General features: G+C 42.7%; 1 protein-coding gene across 2 annotated transcripts; it reads right to left on the bottom strand.

Annotated features, from left to right (window-relative positions):
• Window positions 1–4,318: 4,318 nt before the first annotated feature.
• On the bottom strand, window positions 4,319–27,232 carry EIF2S2 (eukaryotic translation initiation factor 2 subunit beta). 2 transcript variants are annotated; one of them, NM_001098556.1, is given in 9 exon segments: window positions 4,328–4,790; window positions 5,402–5,487; window positions 8,569–8,625; window positions 11,550–11,698; window positions 12,305–12,405; window positions 13,392–13,527; window positions 18,354–18,457; window positions 20,271–20,448; window positions 27,022–27,153. In NM_001098556.1, coding segments are annotated over 9 exon segments (1,002 nt in total). In that variant the 5' UTR covers window positions 27,037–27,153; the 3' UTR covers window positions 4,328–4,614.

The following is a 27,232-nucleotide window of genomic DNA, read 5'->3' on the forward strand; positions in this document are numbered from 1 at the left end:
AAAAAATTAGCCGGGCGTGGTGGCGGGCGCTTGTAGTCTCAGCTACTTGGGAGGCTGAGGCAGGAGAATGGTGTATAGCTGGGAGGTGGAGCTTGCGGTGAGCCGAGATCGCGCCACTGCACTCCAGCCTGGGCAACAGAGCAAGACTCCGTCTCTTGCTGACTCTTACCCATATGCCTGCATCTGTCTACCCTCTTTTCTCTGTACTTGCTCCCTGGATGACTTCATCCGTGGCTTCAGACTCCACTCATGGCTCCATAATCTTCACCTCTAACTCATTTTCCTCCCAAGAACACCAGGGGAGTAGGTACAGATGCCCATCTAATAACTGTACATCGATGTCCACAAGGACCTGTCCAGCCCCCACTTGCCCGTGTCAACCTCCTCCACTGCTCCATTAATTTTTCCCTCTGTGTTAATTTTTCCCTGGTTATCTTAGGTCCTTTCTGTGTCTTAATTGGACTTTTGCAGTAACCTCTAACTAGGCTCCCTGCTGCTCTTCCTACTCGGCTATCCGCTTTATCACCATCCCATTGGGTAAGATCCACACCCCTTAGCATGACATCCTAAGATGTCCAAGATATGACTGACCCCTTCTCAACACCTCCCCTCCCGTAATCTGCCTCCTCCATGTCTCAAGCCACGTGGAATAAATTGTGGAAAGACCTGTGCTGTCTGGCTTGTGCCTTTACACATGCTGTTATCTCTACCTCAAATGCTGTCTTCCCCCACTGGCTAACCCTTGTTATCCTTTATAACAGCTCAGAAGTTGCCTGCTCAAAGACACTTTCTTGGCCTGAATTAGAACTGCCCTCTCACGTGCTACTTCCATCACAGATCTTACCATCTATTATATTATTACACACACACACACATATAAAATGTATTTTGAGATCAGGGTCTCACCCAGGTTGGAGTGCAGTGGCACAATCTCTCGGCTCACTGCAACCTCTGTCTCCCAGGCTCAAGCAGTCCTCCCACCCCAGCCTCCTGAGTAGCTGAGACAACAGGCATGTGCCACCACACCTGCCTAATTTTTTTGTATTTTTGGTACAGATGGGGTTTCACCATGTTGCCCAGGCTGGTCTTGAATTCCTGAGCTCAGGAAATCCTGATCCTGAAATTCCAGCCCAATAAAAGGAAAATAGTTCTATGTGCCAGGCAGGCCTGGGTTAAACATACTATCTTACCATTACCTCTTTAAAGTGGACATTTTCCCACTTTACAGCTGAGAATACAGGATAATAATCAGTGGCATTTGGGGACTGCCACTGTGGACTGTTCAAAGCCCATGCTCAGCATTATCAAGAATGAGCAAGCACTTGCCATTAGGGTACTGACTTAACAAACTATGGCATAATATGGATGGACTCTTAAGTAGTCTTTTAAAATTATGAAGCCTGTAATAACTTGGAAAAATGGTCTGGATACTAAAAAGTTATATGGTGGTAGGATTATGGGAATTTAACATTTTAAATTATAATCTCATCTTCCCAATTAAAAAAGACCACCTCACCTGCTACAAAGCCCAGCTTCTAAGAACACATTGCAAAATTTAACGTTCTGTTCAATTGTGAAGCCTCAGTATTGTCAGGGCAAAGATCCGGAAGGGGGAGCCCAGGTGCAGAGCTGGGACCTCACATACCACAGCAGCACTTCTTCCAGACTGTCTGGCCCAGCACTTTTTCTGCAGAACCTATCCTGTGTTTGTCAGGTGGGGGGAGAGGTGTGCAAAATTCTGCATATTTTATACTCCCTTTAAAGAAACACATTCAAATACGTATCACCTACAACTTTCTAGGCATTGCCTGCTCTCAGTATTGGGGATACATGAGTGAACAAAAGTGTCTGCTCTCAACACTTAACATTATGGTGTGCTGGAGAAACCATCTTTATAGTGGGCAGGGACCCAAGGAAGTGTGGGAGTGAGCCAGGTAGACACCTCAGGAAAAGCTTTTCAAACTTTCCTGTAGGTGGGAGTGAGGGGCATGGAATCAAGGTTTTCTAAAAAGTAGAGCTGCAACTGCATGTTTTCTATATGCTGATGAAAATGCACAGCACTGGCCAGGCACGGTGGCTCACGCCTGTAATCCCAGCACTTTGAGAAGCCAAGGCGGGCAGATTGCTTGAGGTCAGGAGTTTGAGACCAGCCCAGCCAACATGGTGAAACCCCGTCTCCATTAAAAAACACAAAAAATTAGCGGTAAGGTGGCGAGTGCCTGTAATCTTGGCTATTCGGGAGGCTGAGGCAGGAGAATCACTTGAACCCAGGAGGCGGAGGTTGCAGTGACCCGAGATCTTGCCACTGCACTCCAGCCTGGGTGACAGAGTGAGACTCCATCTCAAAAAACAAAAGAAAATGCACATCACCATATTAAAGACTTGTCAGGCAGTTATGAAACCCACTTACTTACTCTTGACTTTTTTTTTCTTTGAGACAGACTTGTTCTGTTGCCCAGGCTGGAGTGCAGTGGCAGGGTCTCGCCTCACTGCAACCTCCGCCTCCTGGGTTCAAGCAATTCTCCCGCCTCAGCCTCCTAAGTAGCTATTATAGGCGCCAGCCACCATGCCCAGCTAATTTTTTTTTTTTTTTTTTTTAAGTAGAGACAGGGTTTCACCATGTTGGCCAGGCTGGTCGTGAACTGCTGACCTTGTGATCCGCCCACCTCGGCCTCCCCACCACGCCCAGCCTACTCTGACTTTTCTTTACCATGGAACCCCTCCTCCTTTTCCTTTTCATAATTAGGAACAGTCCTCAACGTTGTTTCCTAAGACACTTTGGAAATGATGGTCTGGTTCCCTTCCAAAAACTAGAAAGTGGCTCTTGATTGCCTTTGCTTTGTCACCACATTGCAAGGTTCCTTCAGCTGAGCTGTGTTTGGTGAGAGACAGAAGAGGTTGATGACAGTAGAGACAGAAGAGGTTGATGCTACTGTGTCTGAGTAACATAGGGCAACCCATTATTTTTCATGGGTTTTCAATCCAATTTAGTCAGTTATCTCAATTGGACTCTTACAGGGGCTGCATCAGTCCTGAGAATCTGCTTCAAGAATGAAGTTAAAAACGGGTTGAAATCACCAGTCTATTTGTCAACCTGTCACCAAACTGAAGAGTATCATTCCTTCTCCTAAAGGGTCCCACTAAGTAAAGAAATAAACCAAACACACATACATACACAAAAGCAATGGAGCGTTAATTACATAAGAGGCACTGATCCTTGCTTTATTCATGTAGAAATATCCAACATTGGGAATCGTGTGGGTGTAGATACAAAAAAAGGAAAATGGGGGCATAAACAGCAGTTGGGCTCATCGTGGCAGTTGGTGGCAGTTTCAGCCAGTGTGTGGGTTGAGGGCCCTCTATTGCTTTACCCATCACCCTCCACTGTTTTAGCCAAGGTGTTTGACAACACTTGGCCTGTACTTTAAGGGTCACAGTGATTAAAAACAACACAGTCAAGACATTTGGGTCTGAGTGACTGCTCCTGAGCTGCTTAGTACGAAGTCGGGCAACAAGAAAGCGAGGAGCAGCGTGTATGCCCTTATCCTCAGCAAGTGAGAACAAGGCAGATCACAGCACAGACACAGAAGATGGCCTTCTCCCATGTGCCAGCGGAGAATCCCCTTCCAGCCAAATCCTCAGGAAGCAGAGCACCACACAAGCAGCATTTCTTGGTTTCTCATGGTCATATTCAAAAGCGACTTTTAAATCAGAAAATAGAAAAAGCATTTGTGGTGGGTCTTTTTCAAACCCAGAACACAAGTTGGCTAGGAAAACAGAAAGCTTCCTCTGGCATCCCTGTTTGGACTCCTCCTCCTCTTGGAGGAGTTTCCTGAATCGCACACACATCGCTTCCTCACCGAGAGAGATGCTCAACTAGGATCTTTTTTAGTGTGCCAGTTACAAGACACATTTACAGGCTATGTTTCTAAGACCTCTTAGTGGCCAACAAGGAAGGAGGGTACCTAGCACCTTGTATTCCCTCATGTGGTAACAGCTGGGGGAGGACTTGGCGGTGAGGTAGTAGCAACCATCCCCACGTACGGAAAAGAATTCAAATCTATGGAGTCATTCCCTGGACACTGAAAACAGGCAATCCTCCTAAGTCTCAAGGTCCCACCACACTCGCGTGGGAGGCCGTGTCTACTTTAACTATGTATCTCAAGAGGAGCAGAGAAGAAAAATGGCTGCCCAGATGAAGCGCCTGCCATTGTTCAGTTTCTCAGTCAGGGCCCGGCACACACTGTTTTATATGGTTGGTTTCTTGCTGATTTCACCAAGCACATTTATAGAAAAGAAAACTGAAGGACAAACCAAATTGAAAGAATCACTGTTATAATAACTTTAATTTATCTTGCATTTTACAGAAGTCTATGAACGATTTTAAAAAAGCACCTCCTTACCCCATATCACGTTTCTCTGACAGGTGTTAAAGTAGGCAATGAGTATGTCAACAGCTTGAGCATCAGCGTCTTGCAAGGACTTCAGACCAACCACTCGCCAAAAATCTTGGCAGCTTTTTTATCTTGTTTTTAATACAACGGTATATCCACTCTGATGGCAAACCTGTCCAGCCACATCTCCACAAGCTTTGCAAAATCAGTGATTAGCAAATTAGTTAGCTTTGGCACGGAGCTGTGCTCGCTTGCCCGTGACAGCCTGGAAGCCGGTTTTGATACTGGCAACAGAACATCTAGAATGACAAGTTTCGCACTGTAGGAAATAGAGTCGCGTGTCCTTCTGCAGGATTGTGTCCGGTGATCGGCATGTGTGACAAGTGACATATTCCTCTGCAAATAAAGCAACACACAGAATTACCTGGTGGCTGCAGTGAGGTAGAGAAGTTTCTGCCTTCTTAAATACATCTACAAAGAACTCCACAAGCCCAGGCTGAGAATTTAGCTGGGCACCCAGACCAGGGAAGCGCAGCTATTCGAGGGGTAAGAAAACACAAGCTGTCTGCTGTGGCGCTTCCGGCACTAAACATGGGCTGATACTCAATGCCCCAGGATGCAAGGAAGCCTGCCAGCTTGCTTATTCTCGTTTCTGTCTAGAGGAGAGCCACTCAAACATGTTAACAGACATGCCAATTTTAAATAACTAGGAACAAAAGGGGGCCAAGGCCAGGCCTGAATCACAGGCAAGTTTCTCTGACTTGGCCTTTAGCCCTACAATCAACCAGCAGCTTCAATCAGCTGGGCTTTCTTTAAAAATCCAAATCCTTTTCTATCTATACCCCTAGTTAGTAGGCAAGAGCCACCTCCCTTTCACTATCATTTTGTCTCTGATCTTTTTAAGGCCAGCTTTTCCCAGCTCACTGCAATCAAATGGCTCTTCCTCTAACACTGCAGCCTGATGAGAACATTTCAGGGTGATCTAATGAAATTAATTATACACTTACTGATATATCTTCTCAAGACATTTTCTATCTGTTTCTGTTGGAATCTTCCTTTGATTACAAGTTGGTTATTACCATCTATAGAACCACTATGAAAGAAAACAAAAATATCTCCATTATTATTGTTTTTTCCTAAAGGAACCAAATTCCAGCACCTTTAAACTTAATGAACTTAAAATATATTCAGTAGCATAGGATAAACTCTAGGACTGGTGCTATACTACTTGGTTTCCCAAAATTTATTTATTTATGAGACAGGGTCTCACACTCTGTCGCCCAGACTGGAGTGCAGTGGCGTGATCATGGCTCACTGCACCTTCAATCTCCCAGGCTCAAGCAATCCTCCCACCTAAGCCTAGCAAGTAGCTAGGACTACAGGCACTCCCCACTGTGCCCTGCTAATTTTTTTTTTTTGGTAGAGATGGAGGGGTCTCCCTATGTTGCCCAGGCTGGTCTCAAACTACTGGACTCAAGTGATCCTCCCACTATGGCCTCCCACACTGCTGGGATTACAGGTGTAGGCCACCACACCCAGCCTCAAAATTTATTTTTAATTAAATAGTTTGCATCTAATGATGTACCCATACTAACATCAAATCCAATTAAATCTCCAGTGATAACAATCAGATTTATAATTGATTTTAAGTCTAAAACAAACTGATTCCTTCATTGTGTGTGACAGTCCATCCAACAAAGGAAAAAATCTTTTACTGCATCATACCATATACAAAGCAAGGCAAAGGAGAGACCTAGAAATATAAAAACAGGAAAGGGGCTACGTTTGTTTTTTAAAATTCTAAGCACCAAATATTTTGATTCAGGCATGGTTAAAAGTATAGTTGATAAAAATATACTAAAATTGATTGTGGTAGCAGTTATACATATTAAGTTTAATATGTGATCATATTAAAAACCAATGGGGCCAGGTGTGGTGGCTCACGCCTGTAATCCCAGCACTTTGGGAGGCTGAGGCGAGTTGATCACCTGAGGTCAGGTGTTCGAGACCAGCCTGACCAATATGGTGGAACCCCCGTCTCTACTACAAATACAAAAAAATTAGCCAGGCGTGGTGGTGGGCGCCTATAGTCCCAGCTACTGGGGAGGCTGAGACAGGAGAATTGCTTGAACCTGGGAGGCAGAGGTTGCAGTGAGCCAAGATCCACGCCACTGCACTCCAGCCTGGGCGACAGAGCACAACTCCATCTCAAAAAAAAAAAAAAAACCCCATTGGATTGTATATTTTATTTATATATATATATATATTTTTTGGTGGGGGGGTCCAAGGGTGGAGGTTTAATAGGCAAAAGAAAGAGAAAGAATAGCTCTCTCTTGCGAGAGAGACAGACGTCCGAGTGGGACTCTCCTGGATTATATACTTTAAATTTGTAAGCTGTTATCTCAATAAAGCTGTTTCAAGAAAAAAAAAGGATAGTTGAATCACAAGCCACAAACTGTCAATGGTACTTAATGATAAACTGATAGGAAACTGTTGACAGGCACTTTTGAGACAGCAAAGCTCTAGGCTAGATATTATCATTCATTCAAAATTATAAATCATAAAGTGAAACAACAAAATTCAGTCAAGCAGGGTTAAATTTCCTCCTCCACAGATTGTAACCCTTAATCTCCAGGCTACAGTGATTGCAATGCTTGATGTAGGAATTCTTTTTCATTCACTGTCAAAATAAATGGAATTTTCTCGAAAACCCATTTAACCCATTGACCATAAGTTTACTGGCCACAACTTGTTATAATAGTTTATCCCACCTCTAACAAAACCTCTAGATTGTTCTAACAGTAGAAAAAACAATGCTAGCTTTTGCTCCCTCATTAGTTTGTGCAAGTTACAAATAACGATGGTAACAAATTTATATTTAAAACATGCTGGGTGCGGTGGCTCACGCCTGTAATCCCAGCACTTTGGGAGACCAAGGCAGGCGGATCACAAGGTCAGGAAATCGAGACCATCCTGGCTAACACGGTGAAACCTCGTCTCTACTAAAAATACAAAAAATTAGCTGGGCGTGGTGGCGGGCGCCTGTAGTCCCAGCTACTCAGGAGGCTGAGGCAGGAGAATGGCATGAACCCGGGAAGCAGGCTTGCAGTGAGCCGAGATTGCGCCACTGCACTCCAGCCTGGGCGACAGAGCGAGACTCCATCTCAAAAAAACAAAACAAAACAACAAAACCCACAATTCTTCTACAACAGAGCCTACATATCCACCACGGTCAAGTAAATTACCCCTTAACCCCACACCAAGTGTAGCAAATCCCAACAGTTTAAAGAGAGTAGGAAGAGAACACCTTAATTATCTCTGTACTGCCAGTGACGCACAGGTGTCAAGCCTGTTAGGTGATCAAGCTGCAGGGACAGATAGACCTGATTGTATCTATCTTGACTGTGCCACTAACTAGCTATGTGACCAACTACAACTTCACTTTACTGAACCTGTTTCCGAACATGAAGATAGGAATATTACTTTCTACTTCATAGAACTATTGTGAAGATTAATTGAGATGGCACCCAAAAAAGCACTTGGCACAAAAGAGGTGCTCAATATGCATTAGTCATCATTATCATGACCTACTCTACATTACTTATTTTTAAAGGGACATTAGGCTTCCAGATAGTAGTCAAACTCATTGGCATGGGGTCCATGAGATCTTGGCCTTCCTGAATGGGAATGACTTGCTCAGTGCCTTCAAAAGGTGAGCCCTGAAGACAGGTAAGTACCTATTTCATCACAGATCCCGGTTTCAATGGTTTCTCCAGTGCCACTCATCAACTTACTAGCTGTATTTCTTCAATAGCCTGTTATCAATTTAGGAAAAAAAAGTCTGACTTTAAGAAAACCAGTTCCTCTAAAAATCTAATATTTGCTCCATAAAAAGACTCAAGAGTTTCAGTTAGTAACAGGAAAGTCTAAACATGGCAGTTCTGTGGTCCTCTGGTTGGTACACCAGCAGGCCTGTTCAGATGTCAACTCTGTGCCCTATTCCTAAGCAGCCAAGCTCTCCCACAGAAATGAAGTGATTTCACTCCTCCACTGGCCTAAAAGTTTCTCTAATAATCAGGTGAACATTTTCTCTAAGTGTGTTACATATCCTTTTCAAGAAAGGTTCTTATGAAATGTCCAGCAGTACTGTATGTAAATGTATATAGTTTCTTACCTTGTACCCAGTTCAGCCAACAAAAATGCAAGGAGATGTTTGGGCTGACGATGTAATCTAAAAAGAAAATCAAAATATATAAACCTTATCTCTCATGGAAATCTCACCAAACTTCTAAAAAATCTGTTCATTGTTTTGATCTGTGATTATTTAGCTATTAGGTGAACTTCACTGCATCATTTATTTAAACTTTGAAATAAAGATACAGTATATGACACCACTTTTTTTATTGTTAAGAGACAGGGTCTTGTTTTATTGCCCAGGCTGGAGTGCAGTGATGTTCATAGCTCACTGTAACCTCAAACTCCTGAGCTCAAGCCATCCTCCCATCTCAGCCTCCCAAGTAGCTAGGACTACAGGTGTGTGCCACCATGCCTGTCTAATTCTTTAGTTTTTGTGTAGAGATGGGGTCTCACTATGTTGCCCAGACTGGTATGGAACTCATGGTCTCAAATGATCCTCCTGTCTCAGCTTCCCAAAGTGCCAGGATTACAGATGTGAACTGAGCCAGATAGCACTTGTTTACACTTCAATGCCCATAAGACCATATTACATTTTATGACTACATACATGTGCGTAAGCATCTAGAAACAAGGATGGAAAACATCAACACCCACTTCAGAGAATAACAACTTCCTCTGGGAAGGAAAAAGGGGCCAGGAAAAGATACAAAGGTGGCCTTAATTATAACTATAAAACCACCTTTTTCTTTTGTTTTTGAGACTATCATAAAATAGCATAAAACCTTCTTTTTAAAGAAGTAAAAAAATCTGAAGCAAATGTGTCAAAAGTTCAACATATACCAAACCTAGGTGATGGATACTTGGATGTTATCAAACAGGCTAATAAATATATATGTTAATCCATATATATTTCCTGTGTAAAATTTTCATTAAAAGAAAGTGTATGTCTAGAAGGGTTCCATGGTAGCACAACAGAAAAATGGAAACATCTTAAATATTCACCAACTAGAGGAGTGGTTAAATAAATCCATTCAAGGGTGTATTCTACTTTTAGAAATATCTCAATATACAAAAAAAAAAAAAAATGTACATACACATATAAAATAAAAAAACACAAATATAGAGCAATGCCATTCAATATTTTCATTTCATTTTTTAAATCTATACTGTGGCACTGTTTGAACTTGTTCCAACAAGCAGGTGCTAACTGCAACAATTTTTAAGCTTTTTTCCCCAAAATGCAATAGGTGAGAACTGGTAAAAATATAATAAAATAGGTAAGCTCCTACATTGCTAGCGGGAGTATGAACTGGCACGACCTTGCTAGAAAGCAATGTGCTAATGTTTGCCATAAAAATATCCATTCCTTTTAACTCAGCAATTTCATCTTGCCTTAAGATTCTATTCTGAGCTACTGGAAAGATACATGTATAAAGATGTTCGGTGAAGTTTTGCCTCTGATAATAAAAACCTGGGAGCAGCCACGTCCAACTTATGGAACTGTTAAAATATGTTGCGTAGCTATTTAAAACACTTACTCAGACTAATGACATGAGTAAAACTTTCACAATATATTGAGAAAATAGGTTAAAAACCAGTATGATAGCAATTTATTTTTAAAATATGTACATAAAACTGGCTAAACAGAAAAATATTAAACTATGATAAGTTAGCTACCTCTTTTTTTTTTTTTTGACACAGAGTCTCACACTATTGCCCAGGCTGTAGTGCAATGGCACAATCTCAGCTCACTGCAACCTCTGCCTCCCAGGTTCAAGTGATTCTCCTGCCTCAGCCTCCCAAGTAGCGGGATTACAGGCACGTGCCACCACGCCTGGCTTATTTTTTGTATTTTTTAGTAGAGCCGGGGTTTCACTATGTTGGCCAGCCTGGTCTCGAACTCCTGACCTTGTGATCCGCCCACCTCGGCCTCCCAAAGTGGTGGGATTACAGGCGTGAGCTACTGCGCCCAGCAGTTATCTACCTCTTAATGGTGGACTTTGCAGATGATTTTCCATTTTCTTTAGCATGTCTTTATCTTCTAATTTTTCTACAATGAGTATATACTACTATTGTCATTAGCCAAAAAAATCTAAACTATTTAAATATATGTAAGTAATGAAAACAAGTGGTTATCTCTGGGTGGTAAAATTTTGAGTGAATATTATCTCTTTTGTGTTTACCATATTTTCTACAACAAGCATGTAGCACTTAGGAAATTAAAGAACAGAGTGGATAAACTCAGTGGTCCTAAGGAAACTGCCAGAAAACATGCAGCTGAGGAGCTCAGAGAAAAGCCATTCCCAGACAGTAACCCAGGGCTGACTCTGGCATAGAATGTGATGGTAATTAAGAAAGATACAATCTCATCAATTGTGTCCTGGCAATGATCATCCAAGGAAGAGGCACCCAAATTCAGGCACTTTCCCTGAGCTCACTGCTTGCTTGGCAGGTCTATCCTAGAGCAACTGATGAGCCTTTCCACTCCCTGGGTTCCCAAGGCTCCTGAGAACTACATTGAGCCTCCTCACTCTTCACTACATCTAGTTAGGATCCATCCTCAGTGGGTCAGCATGAGTTGATTTCTCTCACCTCTGAATGCACTAATAAAACAAGCCCTCTTGGGCAACACAGCAAGACCCACGTTTCTACAAAAAAAAAAAAAATTTTTTTTAAAATTGGTCGGGCATGGTGTTGTGCACCTGTAGTCTCAGCTACTTAGGAGGCTGAAGCAGGAGAACTGCTGAAGCCCAGGAGATTGAGGCTGCAGTGAGCCATGACCACTCCACTGCATTCCAGCCTGGGCGACAAAGCAAGACCGTATCTTTAATAAAATAAAACAGCCCTGAGACTTATGAATTGAAGAAAATGACAGGCTTGAACGGTGAACTCCCTCAACCCCTACACCTGTGTGTTCTTTCCATCTATAATAAAGTCGACAATAAGGACATTTAACATTCTTAAAACTGCAATGAGAATCTGGTATTTGGGATGAAGGTACTCCATTAACCAACTTACAGTTTACAGATATCTGTGAAGTTGACAAAAGAAGTTTTCTTGGTTCCTACTCGGACGACTTGTGGAGGTTTCATGACAAATTTCCTTTTCTCCCCAGCAACCATATCTGGATTCTTTTCCCTCATGATGTTGAACACTCGATTCAGCAGCTATAAAAATAAAGTGGTATTCATGAATACGCTTAGTAACTGCAGGGGTATAAAGTTCCCCTTTGAGTCATGTTGCTTAACAGCAAATACTTCACTTCTGATTAAATATACACATGCATTACTACAAGTCTGGGAGCTCCTTGAGGGCAGAGGTTCATCCCCAACCAGCATTTGGTTCATTATGCTCAGCAACTCCTTGTCCAAAGTGAAATGAATGAACAACCACTCATTCTGTTGTTTCTATGGCAAAGTACATGATACATGGAAAAGTAAGATTCAGGAAAGCCCAAACTAGCAAACTCCAGACTACCCTGGCCCTAAATTAGCTAATTCACCACTGCCCTCCTAATTCCTAGAGGGCTGCATGCCCTCAGCAGTCCACAAATTCAGGTGGGGACAGTGAGTAGTACTACAATGACTGCTGCACTCTGGGCAGGCTGCCCCACGGGTGCACACCAGGAATTGCTGTGCACTGGCTGTGTGACCTCTCTGCATCTGTTCCACCATCAGTCATTACTTCAACGGCCGTTCCAGTAAGATTTATCTTGCTCTTCTTTGAGCACTAGTGAATAGCTTAGCCCCTTTTCACAACAGATTTTGTCTTACCTCCTCGTATGTGTAGTCTCTTTCTGAGCCTGCCCAAGCAGGGCCTGTCTGATTACTGAATGAGATACCATCATCTTTTTTGTTGTCTTCATCTTCTAGAGCTACAGATAAAAAAGATTTTAAGAATGAGGGGTGGGCCCTACTACAATATAAAAGTGGGGTGGGTCTAGAGAAATGAAGAGTTTCAAAGACATCTGTCTTCCCTTCCACAGCTGCATTCACAACAGCCTTAAGCATAAAGAAACCAAAGCTCACAACCCTTTTCCTTAGAAACAGGGATGTTATGACTTTCAAAAAAGGCCCTTAATAGAGACCTCTCTAATTAGGAGTTGATAACATACCAAAATGTTTCTTAATTTAACAAATCAAAGATAAAATAATGCATTGGAATAATTAGAGGAAAAAGAGTCCAACTGTTTTGAGCACTTAAGAAACATCAACATCCATAAAACTCATCTACTGACAAAAGTTCTCTAAAGCCCCTATAGCATTTAGAAACTAATAAAACTGTAAACACGAGTTTAAAAAATTTTTTTTAATTAAAAAATCGGGGCCAGGCGCTGTGGCTCACGCCTGTAATCCCAGCACTTTGGGAGGCCGAGGCGGACGGATCACCTGAGGCTGGGAGTTCGAGACTTGCCTGACCAACATGGAGAAACCCCCATCTCTACTAAAAATACAAAATTAGCCGAGAGTGGTGGCGAATGCCTGTAATCCCAGCTACTCGGGAGGCTGAGACGGGAGAATCGCTTGAACCCGGTAGGCGGAGGTTGTGGTGAGCCAAGATCGTGTCATTGCACTTCAGCCTGGGCGACAAGAGTGAGACTCCGTCTCAAAAAAAAAAAAAAAAATCCGGTTATAGTAATTTTCCCAAGCCTGAATCAGTATGTTTTTAATGTTATCACAGTTAACAAATTCTTTAACTGCCATTATCAAGCCAAACACTGTTTCCTTTCAGCTTCCATTATCAGTCAGTAGAAATAAGGGGCAAGAAAAAAATTTTAAAAGCACCCTCCACCCCCATCAAGGAGACCAGGGCCAAAGGCTTGAGTAACCTCTAAATGTGCTGCTGAGTCCTCTGCATTACCTTCATCTTTCTCTAGTATTTCATCCTCATCTGGGAACTTAACATTCTTCTTTTTCTTCTTTTTATTGCCAAGCATAATGTCAAGGTCATCCTCTGGTTCAGTTGGTTCTTGAACATCACTTTCAATCTTAAGATCCTAAGAAAGTGAGATGAGTCTGAACATTTGATACTGGGACTATTCTTTTTTATTTATTTTATTACATTTTCTGTTGAGATGAGGAGGTCTTGCTTTGTTGCTCAGGCTAGTCTCAAACTCCTGGCCTCAAGAGATCCTCCCGCCCTGGCCTCCCAAAATGCTGGGATTACAGGCATGAGCCACCACACCCAGCCTGTTCTTTTTTAAAAATGACGTGGGCTGACATTATTTTGGCAGGGAAAAAAATCACATATTCAAAATTGAAGTTACAGATAAGAAACGCCTGTCAGAAATGGACCAAACTGGCTCACAGAGACTCTGCCATTTGAACTGTGAATTCTTCAAGACACTTGTGGGATCTTTCCCCCTCATTCATCTCTTTATTCTTCAGCCTTAGGATCTTATAATTATTGTCCTTGTTTCCAAACCAGGCTACTGTCAGAATCACGGCAGAGGCCAGGCGTCTTGGCTCACACCTGTAATCCCAGCACTTTGGGACGTCGAGGCAGGTGGATCCCTGAGGTCAGGAGTTCAAGACCAGCCTGGCCAACATGGTAAAACCCCATATCTACTAAAGATACAAAAATTAGCTGGGTGTGGTGGCAGGCACCTGTAATCCCAGCTACTTGAGAGGAATCGCTTGAACCCAGGAAGCAGAGGTTGCAGTGAGTTGAGATCGTGCCACCGCACTCCAGCCTGGGCAACAAGAGGGAAACTCTGTCTCAAAGAAAAAAAAAAAAAAAAAGAATCACTTGAGAAAATTTAAAAGTTTAAATCGGATTGATGATCTTCAGCAGGAACAGGGTTCAGGAGTACTTTAAAGAAGTTTCTAAGTGATTTTGATATAGTCATTGGGAAAGATTTTTCCGGGTGACACCAAATATGTGTTTTTCCACACCAACCCTCCAATGCCAGTTAGGTGTCCTCCAGTTTATTTCAGACACACACTATCCAGAGTTATCATCAGATTTCACAGGTTTAAGGGCTCAGTTCCTCAAGACTGCCTTCACTTCAGATGCCAGTCACCACGTATTGGGTTCCCATGCTGCCTGCTTCTGTCCAACATGGCTATAAACTCGGAAGTTCCCACATTCGCCACCAAGAGTCAATAATTTGCCAAAACGACTCACAGAACTCAGGAAAGTACTTACTACTGCCAATTTATTATAAAGGATACAACTCACAAACAGCCAAACATAAGCAATGCATAGGACAAGTTATGGGGGTGGGAGCTGAGGGGTGGAAAGGAGGGCAGGCGTGGAGCTGCCACACCAGGGACACCACCCTCCTAGCACCTTGCTGTGCTCACCAGCATGTTAGCTCTCCGAACCCATGTCTAGGGGTTTCATTACAAAGGTATGACCAACTGATTACATTATTTACTTCTTCTTATTATTATTTTGAGACTGAGTATCACTCTGTAACTCAGGCTGGAGTGCAGTGGCGTGATCTCGGCTCACTGCAACCTCCGCCTCTCGGGTTCAAGTGGTTCTTCTACCTCAGCCTCCTGAGTAGCTGGGACTAGAGGCGCACGCCACCACACCTAGCTAATTTTTGTATTTTTAGTAGAAACGGGGTTTTACCATATTGGCCAGGCTGGTCTCAAACTCCTGACCTCAGGTGATCCACCGGCCCGGGCCTCCCAAAGTGCTGGGATTATAGGTGTGAGCCACTGCGCCTGGCCAACTGATTACATTATTAACCACTGGTGACTGAGCTCAATCTCCACACCTTCCCTCTCTGGAGGTGGCAGGGGGACCACTGAAAGTTCCAACCCTCTAAAATCATAGCTTTGTCCTTCTGGTGACCAGCCCCCATCCTAAAGCTATCTAGGGATCCCCAGATAAGGGATCCCTTACTCATTAATTAGTATCTATTTTGTGTGTGCCTACATCCTGAACTGGGACAATGGCTACAGTCATTTCAGAAATCTCATTAGCATACCAAAGACCCTGTTATCACTTTGGAGATTCCAAGGATTTTAGCAGTTGTGAGCCAAGAACGTAAAGAACAAATATTTATTTTTTTATTATATGACAGTCAGCCTGGCACCAGTCTGTGGCGTGGTCTTTGGGCATCACTCCAATAGATGACTTTATCAAAGAGGGAAAGGCAGAAGCCATGGGGAATTAGGATCAAGTGATGGAATGGAATGGAAACAAAGTAAAGCTTGACCCCAAGATTAGTTGCCAGAGGCATGGATGTAAACAGGGTATATTAAAACCTAGAAATGAGTCATAAACATCCCAGAAGAGCAGAAAAGGCCAGTCTCAGTTTCCAGCTTTCTGATTTCTCCTTCCTTCTACCAGCTTATCCAGCTCCCTATCCTGAACTGTGCTGTCAACCTTACTCATTAATTAATATCTATTTTGTGTGTGCCTACATCCTGACCTGGGACAATGGCTACAGTCATTTCAGAAATCTTACCAGCAGAAAAGTTGGAATAGCTGGGAGTAAATAAAGCTCAGATTCGGGATCCCAAATCCAGTTGTGTAGTCTTAGTGCCACATGTGGCTATCAAGACCAATCTGCCAGCCAGGCGCAGTGGCTCACACCTGTCATCCCAGCACTTTGGGAGGCCAAGGCAGGCGGATCACCTAAGGTCAAGAGTTTGAGACCAGCCTGGCCAACATGGTGAAACCCCCTCTCTACCAAAAATACAAAAATAGCCCAGCGTGGTAGCGGGTGCCTGTAAACCCAGCTATTCAGGAAGCTGAGGGACGCTTGAGCCCAGGAGACAGAGGTTGCAGTGAACCGAGATCACGCCACTGCACTCCAGCCTGGGCGACAGAGTGAGACTTTGTCTCAAATAAATAAGTAAATAAATAAATCTGCCCATGGTATTAGCTACATACCATACAAACAGGACACCAGATACTCACCTAGTCTCTAAGTCAATAAATAAGAACTTAGAAATGCTGAATATAAGTTAGCATACACTAGCCAACTTCTAGTGCTATATTATTATTATTTTATCCCAGTAAGATCTACTTCCGTACTGACACCAAGACACAGCAGAAGGTGGAGAACAGCAAAAAGTATTTTTCTTTTTTTTTTTTTTTGAGACAGAGTCTCGCTCTGTTGCCCAGGCTGGAGTGCAGTGGCGCTATCTCAGCTTACTGCAACCTCTACCTGCTGGGTTCAAGCGATTCTCCTGCCACAGCCTCCTAAGTAGCTGGGACTACAGGTGTGCACCACCACACCCAGCTAATTTTTGTATTTTTAGTAGAGATGGGGTTTCACCATGTTGGCCAGATTGGTCTTGAACTCCTGACCTCAGGTGATCTGCCCACCTCGGCCTCCCAAAGTGCTGGGATTACAGGCATGAGACAGCACGTCCAGTCTGCAAAAAGCATTTTTCAAGGCTTTTCAAAAGCCCTCGGATGGTCTGAAAATTCAGGTGAGAGAGTAGCCCAAGACCTCAAAAACCCTTCAAGTGAATGTCCGTGCCTTGCCTGATGACCAGGATACCTCTAACATCCTCTTATGTTATGCCTTCAAAAATAGTATTCAAGCACTTATTTAGAACTAATCTTCCAATAAAAGCTACTGGAGGAATCAACCAACAAAGCCTTGTTAACCAAAACTTTCTGTAGCACATCTCTACATGTCGCCCTGTTACCCAGGATATTTAAATCCCATTTCTGATTATAATCTGAGCATTTTTCTCAATTTCCCTATAGTAGAAGGAAAAGAGAATCCCCAAACAGGGAGAGAACAAGATGAATCCAGATAAAACCAGCTTGTTCTCAAGGATTCTAAATTATCCTTGAACCAAAATATCTCTGCAAACAGGAAAAATATCTTACTCATTTCAGTACTCTAGCAATTACCACACAATACTTCAAATGCTTGACTTGCTGTAATCACTCATACTTATTTACTGAATTAACTGTCATAAAATTATGACATTATTTCTAAAACCCAATGAATTACTGTATACATTTCCTGCTACATGTGGGATGTACTTTATTCACTTGAGTTTGAGCAAATAAACTACTTATCAAAGAAAATTTTGAGTAGAGGGCACAAGATATTTGGTGTATGTTTGCTGTTGTGTGTCTGCGCGCTCCCTCTATGTGAGTGAGTGTGTGTACTGCTATTATCTTGGGTTTTATAAATAGACATGTGGATTCTGCTAAAGTGATTCCTAGGCAGGGTCTTTAAAATGGTAACTCTAGGGAGGAAAACAGATCTTCAGCTCCTTCCCCTTTCATCCATCCACCTACCCTCCCTCCTATTCACCTTCCTGCCCACCTGTTACTCCCTGTCCAAAAGAATTTTGAGATATTTGTATTAGAAATCAATTCAGTAATAAGACTCACAGGGTCTCAAGTATCCACAAGATCAGAGAACTCCATAAAACTAGCCTGAGTGCTCTGGTTTGCCTACAGGCCACATTGTCATCAGCTACCAACCACCACTGTGGTTCATTCTTTGCTGCTTAGAGGTACACATATGAATTTGTGTATATTCAATATGTTACCAAAAGTTTAAGAAACCAAAGGAATATTTGCTCAGAAGGATTTCTCACTCATAGAAATAGTTCTCCACAGCCAAAAATCTCAGTATAGGACAAGGGACATTTGTGATCATCTTAATGGCACACAATACAATATGTAAGACCTAAATTTAAATTCCTTGAACCACAATCCCTTTAAGATACCTAGTCAGACACACTCCCAAGAAAATGACGCTACCAGTGGCAATTAAGTGCTAATAACAAAAGCAAAGCTAGTAAGAGATGAGTCAAAGAGAGGGAAACATCAGCCATTAGCAACCTTGCAAGAGGTCAAATTTTACCTTCAACAAGAAAGCAATACTACCTTTACACCTTCTTCAGCTTCATCAATATCAAATATCTTTTTAGTTTTTTTCTTCTTTTTCTTTTGATTAAAGAAGTTCAAGTCATCTAGATCATCAGAAGCATCTAAAAAGACCAAGGCATAATTATTAACAACTAAAAGGCAAAGCATCAAATTATGAGTTACACAAACATAGTTCAGCAATTAATCAAGTCACCAGAAAAGATTGACTGAGTATTAATTAGTCCCTCCACAATCACAAAACTTATGGTTCTTTTTTTTTTTTTTGAGATGGAGTCTTGCTCTGTCGCCAAGGCTGGAGGGCAGTGGCGCAATCTCAGCTCACTGCAACCTCTGCCTCCTGGGTTCAAGTGGTTCTCCTGCCTCAGCCTCCTGAGTAGCTAGGACTACATGCATGTGCCACCACGCCCAGCAAATTTTTTGTATTTTTTTAAGTAGAGACAGGGTTTCACCACGTTAGCCAGGATGGTCTCGCTCTCCTGACTTCATGATCCGCCTGCCTCAGCCTCCCAAAGTGCTGGGATTACAGGCGTGAGCCACCGCGCCCGGCCACAAAAGTTATGGTTCTGAAAAACAAAATGGTAGGTCATCTCAAAGATCTATAGGAAAAATCTGGTTAGGGGACCATGTTGAGAATATTTATTTAGTAATCTGACCATATCACTCTTCATTGTTCCCAAGACAAAGTCAGAGCTCCAACACAATTTCCAACCTCCAACTTTAAATCTTCCACTTCTGCTTCTTGCCTTCCTCACTTCCTCACTTCAATCCCTGGTTCTAACCCTACTGAACTACTTTCAGTTCCTACTGCAATATACGTGAGGTCTCTCATCAACAAACCTTCCCGTGGGCCCTCTTACCTCCATCTCACAGGATCTTGGTTAAATTACTTCCACCAAAGCCTTCTCTAAGCTTATCCACCTTTCCCCACAACTGGGTTAGGTATCCCCAGAGTGACTGGATAGTATCTTCTGCTTACTCCAACTGAGGTACTTATTACCAGCTTGCTTATCTATCTCCCTACTCAATACTAAGAGTATATGCCTTGTTCACCTAAATTCTACTGTCTAGCTCAACATTTTATTGAATCAACTAATCATCAAAAGGCCTAACAAATTATTTCACATTCATTAAAATACGGCTGTGCAGTAAATACAAGTTATCAGTGAAATTTTACCTACCATTAATGAGTAATAATAGGTTCTGTTCAACAAGTTTTCCATTTGACCTGCCATGTTATAAACTAGAAATATTTTAGGATCCTTCTGCTACAAAGTTTTTCAAGAAACTATTTACAAATCCATTTTATCTTATTACAACAGGAATGAGTTACTTTCCAAGTTTGTTTTAAACATGTAGAAGACACTTAGCACAGAGCAGATGCTCAGTGAATGTCAGTTGTCTCTATCCTGGCACAGTGTTATATTCAACAGACACATACAATGTTTATAGAATCATTTCTCTCTAATAGTCAAATTATGTCTATGTTACAGCACAGGGGTAAGTAACTAAAGCTGGTGTCTAACCCCAAATACTTTAGGCTATAATTTTAATCTCTCATATACATTTTCAGACTTGCTAAGACACAAAACTGCCTATCTTAGTACCATTTCTTTCTGCCCACACTCAAATACAACTACCATTAAAAAGTCAGAGAAGAGACCTGATGGGTTCAACTGGAAAACCAGCTCTGGAACAGCAAGGTTTCATCTTTGCAACTTGTGAATTAAATGGAAACATCCCTGCAACAAGCCTATCAGAAATCTAAAAAGGTCCACTGCATACAGACTACTGATGGCCTTGACTTCACTGGAACAGCCTGGTCAGGCTGAGAGGTCGCTGCATATACAAAAGCCAAAACGCTCATAGAACCAGGGCTTCTATGACAACAGTAACTCTCTCACATCAACCACGCACCTTTTTTCCTAGTGTCCTCTTCATCAGCTTCCAAATCCTTGTCCTCAGTTGGCTCTGGCTCCACTTCTTTTGTTTCTGAAGGCTGGGTTTCCTCTGTTTGGGTATCCCCTTCCTCATCTAACATAAAAGGCTTCTTCTTCTTCTTTTTCTTCTTGCTCATAGTAGGATCAAAAATCATCTGTTTAAAAGACAAAAAACAAAAAGGGACCAAATGATTGTTTTTAATGATGCTCACATTCCAAATATGCTTTATCCTCAAAAGGCATACTCTTAAAAGAGTATGTGATACATTAAAACACCAAAGGGGAGTTTACCAAAAAATAAAATAAATTGTCCACCCAACCTTCTTGTTACTATTAAACATCAGGTGAACTGAAACATGTACACATCTTTCAATTTGTAAAGTATCACAGATACTTCACTTTCAGTTTCCTAAGCAAATTTGGACATTTGAATGAATCATGGAATTTAGGGAAGGGACTTTGGCAACAACCTATGCTATGCCCCTCACTTTACAGATATAGGAAAACAATACCTAAGCGGGGTGTAAATTTTTTTGTATTGTTTTTTCTTTGAAACAGGGTCTCACTGTTGCCCAGGATGGAGTGCAGTGGCATGATCACAGCTCACTGCAACCTCAACCTCCTGGACTCAAGTGATCCTACCATCTTAGCTCCCCAAGTAGCTGGGACCACAAGCATGTGCTACCATGCCCAGCTAATTTTTTTATTTTGTAGAGACGGGGTCTCCCTCTGTTGTCCCAGGTGGTCACAAACTGCCAGGCACAAACAATCCTCCCACCTTGGCCACACAAAGCAATGGAATTACAGGTGTAAGCCACCGCACCTGGCCAGGGGTATCAATGTTTTATTCAAGGCTGGTAACTTGGGGCTGTTACACAGAGACTTGAGAGACTTTTGACCTGATTAAAAAAACAAAATTTTTTTTAACTACAAATCTTCAAGGAAATCCATCAGCAACTCTTCATATAGCAAATCTCTGAGTAAGAGAAACCTCTATACAACATTTCACTCTGCTTTTTGTTTAACATTAAAGGTTCTTTTTTTTTTTTTTTAAATGAAACAGGGTCTGGCTCTGCTGCCCAGATTGGAGTGCAGTGGCATGATCTCAGCTGAATCCAACCTTGACCTCCCAGACTCACACCACCCTCCCACCTCAATTTCCTGAGTAGCTGGAATTACAGGAGTGCACCACCACACCCAGCTATTTTTTGTATTTTTAGTATTGATGGGGTTTCACCATGCTCCTCAAGCTGGTCTTGAACTCCTGGGCTCAAATGATCCACCAGCTTCAGCCTCCCAGTGTTAGGATTACAGGTGTGAGGACCATGCCTTGCCCCAAAATTCTCTTATTCTTATCTAAATGTCCACTATAGAGTAGGTGAAAAACTAATTTATAATTTGTAGACTATCTGCTTGCATTGATCACTTGAAGAAAGAAAAGTTATCTAGACATAATAGTTTAAACAACATACAGGGCAGACACCTGATAGAGTAGAAAGCGCAGGAGGCTGGGTGCGGTGGCTCACGCCTGTAATCCCAGTACTTTGGGAGGCTGAGGCGGGCGGATCATGAGGTCAGGAGATCAAGACCATCCTGGCTAACATGGTAAAACCCCGTCTCTACTAAAAATACAAAAAATTAGCAGAAGGTGGCGGGTGCCTGTAGTCCTAGCTACTCGGGAGGCTGAGGCAGGAGAATGGTGTGAACAAGGGCAGTGGAGCTTGCAGTGAGCCGAGATCGTGCCACTGCCCTCCAGCCTGGGTGATACAGCAAGACTCGGTCTCGAAAAAAAAAAAAGAAAGTGCAGGGTCTTTGAAGTCAAATAGAACCTGATTCAAATCCCAAGTATTTTTTTCCTGAACCCCTTACCAATCTCTCTCCATATTCTATTAATACCATGCTTAAATTCAGCATTTTGCCCAGTGATCTGCTGTGGACAGCGTTAATAGTAAAGTGTTTAAAAGCACAAGTCTGGAGCCCATCTGACTAGATTTAAATTCTGACTCTGGCTTGTACCTGTGTTATTCCACGGCTCATGTGTAAAATGGAGACAAGTAGCAGAATGACAACAAACCACACAAGGTTACTGGGAGGGTTAAAGAAGTATGTAAATGTAAAACACTTGCCATAGTGCCTGGTACGTTAAGTACTCGATAAATATTAGCAATTGTAATTTATATAATACTTTACCATTCATAAAGCATGGTTTTCTCTTGATTCCTATCACTGAAATTTCATCAACTCAGGTGCTCTAATTTCCCAAACATATAAAACTCTCAAAAGCTTCCCAAAATTGATTATAACATAAACTTATTTATGTCCCAAGATCATTAATGAAACTAGACTGAAACCAGGCTACAGTCTGTAATAAGGTAATACAGTTACTGTCCTTGCCCAGTAGAGAAGTATGGTATTTGCATAGCATTTTCAAAGTTAGTCTTTTCTCCCTTAACAAGGATCCAACTGTATAAATAATTAAATCTGAAATGCAGTCAGTCTGAAGAACATTATCTGGCCAACTTAAAGAAGTGTCCCTACCAAGATAGAAGAGCAAAGAGGAAAGAGTCCCCCACTGCAAGGAGTACTGCAATAATACAGGGAAGTAGCTACATTTCATCTTCATTCTAGAAATAGGGAGACTTGGCAAAAGGACAGACAAAACTCTAGACACTATAAATTTGGTTCTGGAAGGGATTACCATCCATTTATTGCATTTTTTCAAGCATCAAGTTCCCTAGAATATTAATTGCCTTTTAACCATTATTCATCAAGACAGACTGAAGATGGCAAGGATCCTGATATCACCAGAAGACAGCCTCACAAGTGCCTTCTTATCCCCTGAAAAACCTTATTGTCTACAGCTAAACAGTTTGGTTGTAGCCTTGTAAAGGATAATAAACATCCAGGAATCATAAACTGAAATAATTAACATCTCTCTCAATTACTGTCTGGATACTTAACATACATACTCATTGCCTTATTTTATTCATACCATCCTGCAAAGTACAGTTTACAAATAAGGACCAGGGATCCCAAAGCAGCAACCAAAGCAGACCTCCCCCAAAATGAGGCCATGTTAGTCTTGACTAAAATCATGGCTTTTTAAGACTTTCATGTCTAGCTTCCAAATTATAAGCTGACTACACTCCAAATTGGTTTTCTTTTATGAAACTAGTTTGGATTTGAAAAGCAAATAGCTGTTGACAGTGCACATATGGAAAACCACAGATCACTTGAGTTATATTTTAGGTTCACAACAAAGCCTTCAAGAGCATAAATTTTCTATTTTCAACTTCTCACGTTTGATTGGAGAGGGCAAAGAAAAGGTATACCAGCTAAAATTACCCTGATGCTCATCAAATTAGAAGCTTCCTCTCATAGATCATACCTTACCCAAGAAATCAACTTTATAGTCATACTATACCCAGAAGCAGGTGTGAGTCACAAAAGAACCCACAGAGAAGCAAGACATTGATCTAAAAGTTCCTTCCAAAGGTGACCAGAACAAATGCTAAGTGTTGCCATCTCTGTGTGATAGGATTGTGGGATTTTTTTTTTTTTTTTTAGGGACGGGAGTCTCACTATGTTGCCCAGGCTGAAATGTAGTGACTACTCTCAATTGTAATTATAGCGCACTGCAGCCTCGAACTCCTGGCCTCAGCCTCCTGAGTAGCTGAGATTACATGTGAATGCCACCATGCCTGGCTTAGATTCTGCTGTTTTTCTTTGTATTCTTTTGTGTTTCATAAACTTCACACAACACACATCCCATTTTGAATCAAATACTTTTTTTTTTAATTTAAAGCTTCTTTTTGCAAAAACACCTTACCATATTTTATGAAAACCCAATGTTCTGACTCCTTGTGAATGGGACCTAGTAGCAAGCAGGCAAGTATTAAATATTGATGCTGCTTTTAACAAATAGTCTGAAAATTACTGAATGCCTATTGAGTAGGGGATTTTTCTTTTCCCTTACCAGGTAGCAGCCATATTTCTAGGATTCTGCTTTTTAAAGATCATGGTTCCGTGTTGGGAGGCTGAGGCAGGAAGACTGTTTGAGGCCAGGAGTTCAAGACAAGCTTGGGCAACAAAGCAAGACCTCATTTCTACAAAAATTAAAAAATTAGCGGGTGCAAGAGCATGCAGGTGTAGTCCCAGCTACTTGCGAGGCTGAGGCAGGAGGATCCCCTGAGCCCAGGTGACAGAGGCCACCGTGAACTATGATTGTGCCACCGCACTCCAGCCTGGGAAACAAGAGCGAGACCCTGTCTCTAAAAAAACAAAACAACAAAAACAAACAAAAAAAATCATAGTTCTACTAGGTTGAAAATCGTTATGTTTTGGCAAGTTTCTGGCTTAATTACCAGGTTTAAAAATAAATGTGTGCAGTTTATTTCAATTATACATCAAGAAAAAAAAAAAACCAAAAACAGAAGGCTGGGCATGGTGGTTCACGCCTGTAATCCCAGCACTTCAGGAGGCTGAGGCAGGCGAATCAGAAGGTCAGGAGTTCAAGACCAACATAGTGAGACCCCGTCTCTACTAAAAATACAAAAAAAAAAAAAAAAAAAAAAATTAGCTGGGCATGGTGGCAGGCGCCTGTAATCCCAGCTACTCGGGAGAGGCTGAGGCAGGAGAATTGCTTGAACCCAGGAGGCGGTTGCGGTGAGCCGAGATCACGCCACTGCACTCCAGTCCAGCGACAGTGCGAAATTCCATCTCAAAAAAAAAAAAACAATAACAGAAATATGAATAAAACAGCAAACTACTTTTTAATAGCAGCCTCTTTAATTGTCTAGCCTGACCACCAGGCAGGATTACTTCCACTCTGGGAAAGTCCTTGGCAGTTTATAAATCATTTTCAAGTACAGAGTTTTATCTGATCCTCACAAGTCTGTACAGTAGCCAGATGTTAAAGGAATGGCCTAAAAATACTTACCTAGTCAACAGCACTACAGGAACCAGGCCCTATACCCTATTCTTCATACCCCTCTCTACTCCTAACTTCTACCTGGCAGAATGGAAGCCAAAGACCAGGGTTCTTGTCCTACTAACTTTCTGCATGATCTTGGACAAGTTAATCTCCCTCGGCCCTGGTTTCCTGTAAAATACAGTTGGACCGGCACCCCTAAGTGGCCAAACTAATATTTTATTGGCTTCCAAAGTCCTATGCCGAAATGCTGGTTCTGCCATCTTTGCTTCACAAAATTCTGTTCATCCAGCAGTAATGCATTCATATTCCACTTCTTTCAAAGCCTAATCCCACTGCTAAAAATGATCCCTCTAGCCCTCCAAGTCACTACGTTGATGGTCCTATTTCTACCTTGTGTGTCATCTAGTTGACCCATACACAGAATAACACCCCATGGAATCTTGCACACGTTAAGTACTGTATTTGCCAAAGGTTATGAGAAGTTTGAAAAATGAGTAGAAACAAAACAAGTGTGAAACACTGCCACTCTCAGAACTTTTGAAATACAGCAGCCTAGAGCAATGTCTATAACCGCCAAGGACCATATACAAACTTTCAGTTTCTCTAAGCCATTAAGATCCTAGTCAATCTGGAATTCTACTGGTTCAGCCACTTAGTATTTGATCATGGGCATTATACAACTCTGTAACACTCAAAATTTTAATCTCTAAAATGGGCACAATAGACCTATTTTACAGGACTGTTGTGAGAACCAAGTAAGAGACTGGAATCCCGTCCAGAATATATTCCAAATTCCTTAACTTCGTCTTCACAGCCCTCCAAGAACTAGTCATTACCTGCTTGGCAAGTGTTCACCCCTTAACTCTAATCAAACTGGAGATTATTCTACTTCCTGTGAGCACATTTACTGGCCTTTCTCGACCATTCCTTTGCCCTTGTGATCAAGGCTTCCTATTGCCTGAGGAAATTCTCAACAACTTACGGGGCCTCCCCCAATGTTAAGCAATACCTACTGGGAGTACTTAACATCAACTTCATTTTAAGTCGTTAGACGTTATATCAACTAGGATAAATCTGAGGGAAAGGGATTCGAGGAAATTCACTGAGATCCAAGTACCACGGTAGAAAAAGATCCAGCCAGTTTCACAGCCCGCACTTCCCGCTCACGTCGCTGGTAGCCCTCTGTTAAGGGAAGCTCAGGGGCTCGCCCGGAAACTTTCCGGGAAGGTCAGTCACTTCCTGAGGCTGCAGAATCTTTTTCTCTCGTTCTAACCCCATCACCCCCTCGTCTTTTTAAAAAACAATGCTAGGAAGGCAAACAAGGGCGGGATACCGGCCCCGACAAGATAGCCTAGAAAGTTTTAACGAGGGCGTTATACCAAGCCAAGAGAGGCTCCTCGCGGCACCCCTGGCACCCCCGGCACCCAGTGAGGCGAGCTGGGGCGGCAGTGCCCAGCAGAAAGGAATGCAGAGATCGCCAGCCCCAGTCTCGTTCGGGGTTATTAACCGGGCATTCGAGCCCCTTCCGGGAGGACGACTCAACGTGTGCTCTCCATTCCGGAAACGCCAACCACGGCAGGAGGTCCGCCTCAGCGCTGCCGCCCTGAGGAAAGCGGGCTGCGGCCAAGCCTGCGGCTCCGGAGTCCTCGCCGGCTCTGCCGCTCCGGGCCGCCTAGGCGCGGCTGCCCCACATGGCGGCGGCCGGCTGCTAGGCCGCAGGCCCGTTCTCCCACACTGGAGTGGGTTAGGCTTCTCGCCTCAATCATTAGCCCTTACGCCGGGCTCAGATCCTCACCTCGTCTCCAGACATGGCTGCGGCTCGAGTGGGCTCGGCACGGACGGGAAGTCAGACGGGTCAGCCCCAGGCCCCGGCGGCAGCGCTGCCCCTGCTGATACCTCTCCCACCACCGCACTAGGCTCTTGCATCAGCGAAAGGAAACGACACCCCGCCCTCTCCTCCAAGCGTTGGAAATGCGCCTGCGCAGAGCTCGCCAAGGCGCAGGCGC

This window comes from Pan troglodytes, chromosome 21 (assembly GCF_028858775.2).
Source record: "Pan troglodytes isolate AG18354 chromosome 21, NHGRI_mPanTro3-v2.0_pri, whole genome shotgun sequence".
NCBI classification, from domain to species: Eukaryota; Metazoa; Chordata; class Mammalia; order Primates; family Hominidae; genus Pan; species Pan troglodytes.

Coding starts and splice junctions, on each gene's coding strand:
- EIF2S2 (XM_063802427.1), bottom strand. Junction 18,458..20,270: donor AGAGGACACTAGGAAAAAAG/GTGCGTGGTTGA, acceptor TGGTCTTTTTAG/ATGCTTCTGATGATCTAGAT. Junction 12,406..13,391: donor AATACTAGAGAAAGATGAAG/GTAATGCAGAGG, acceptor TTTTATCTGTAG/CTCTAGAAGATGAAGACAAC.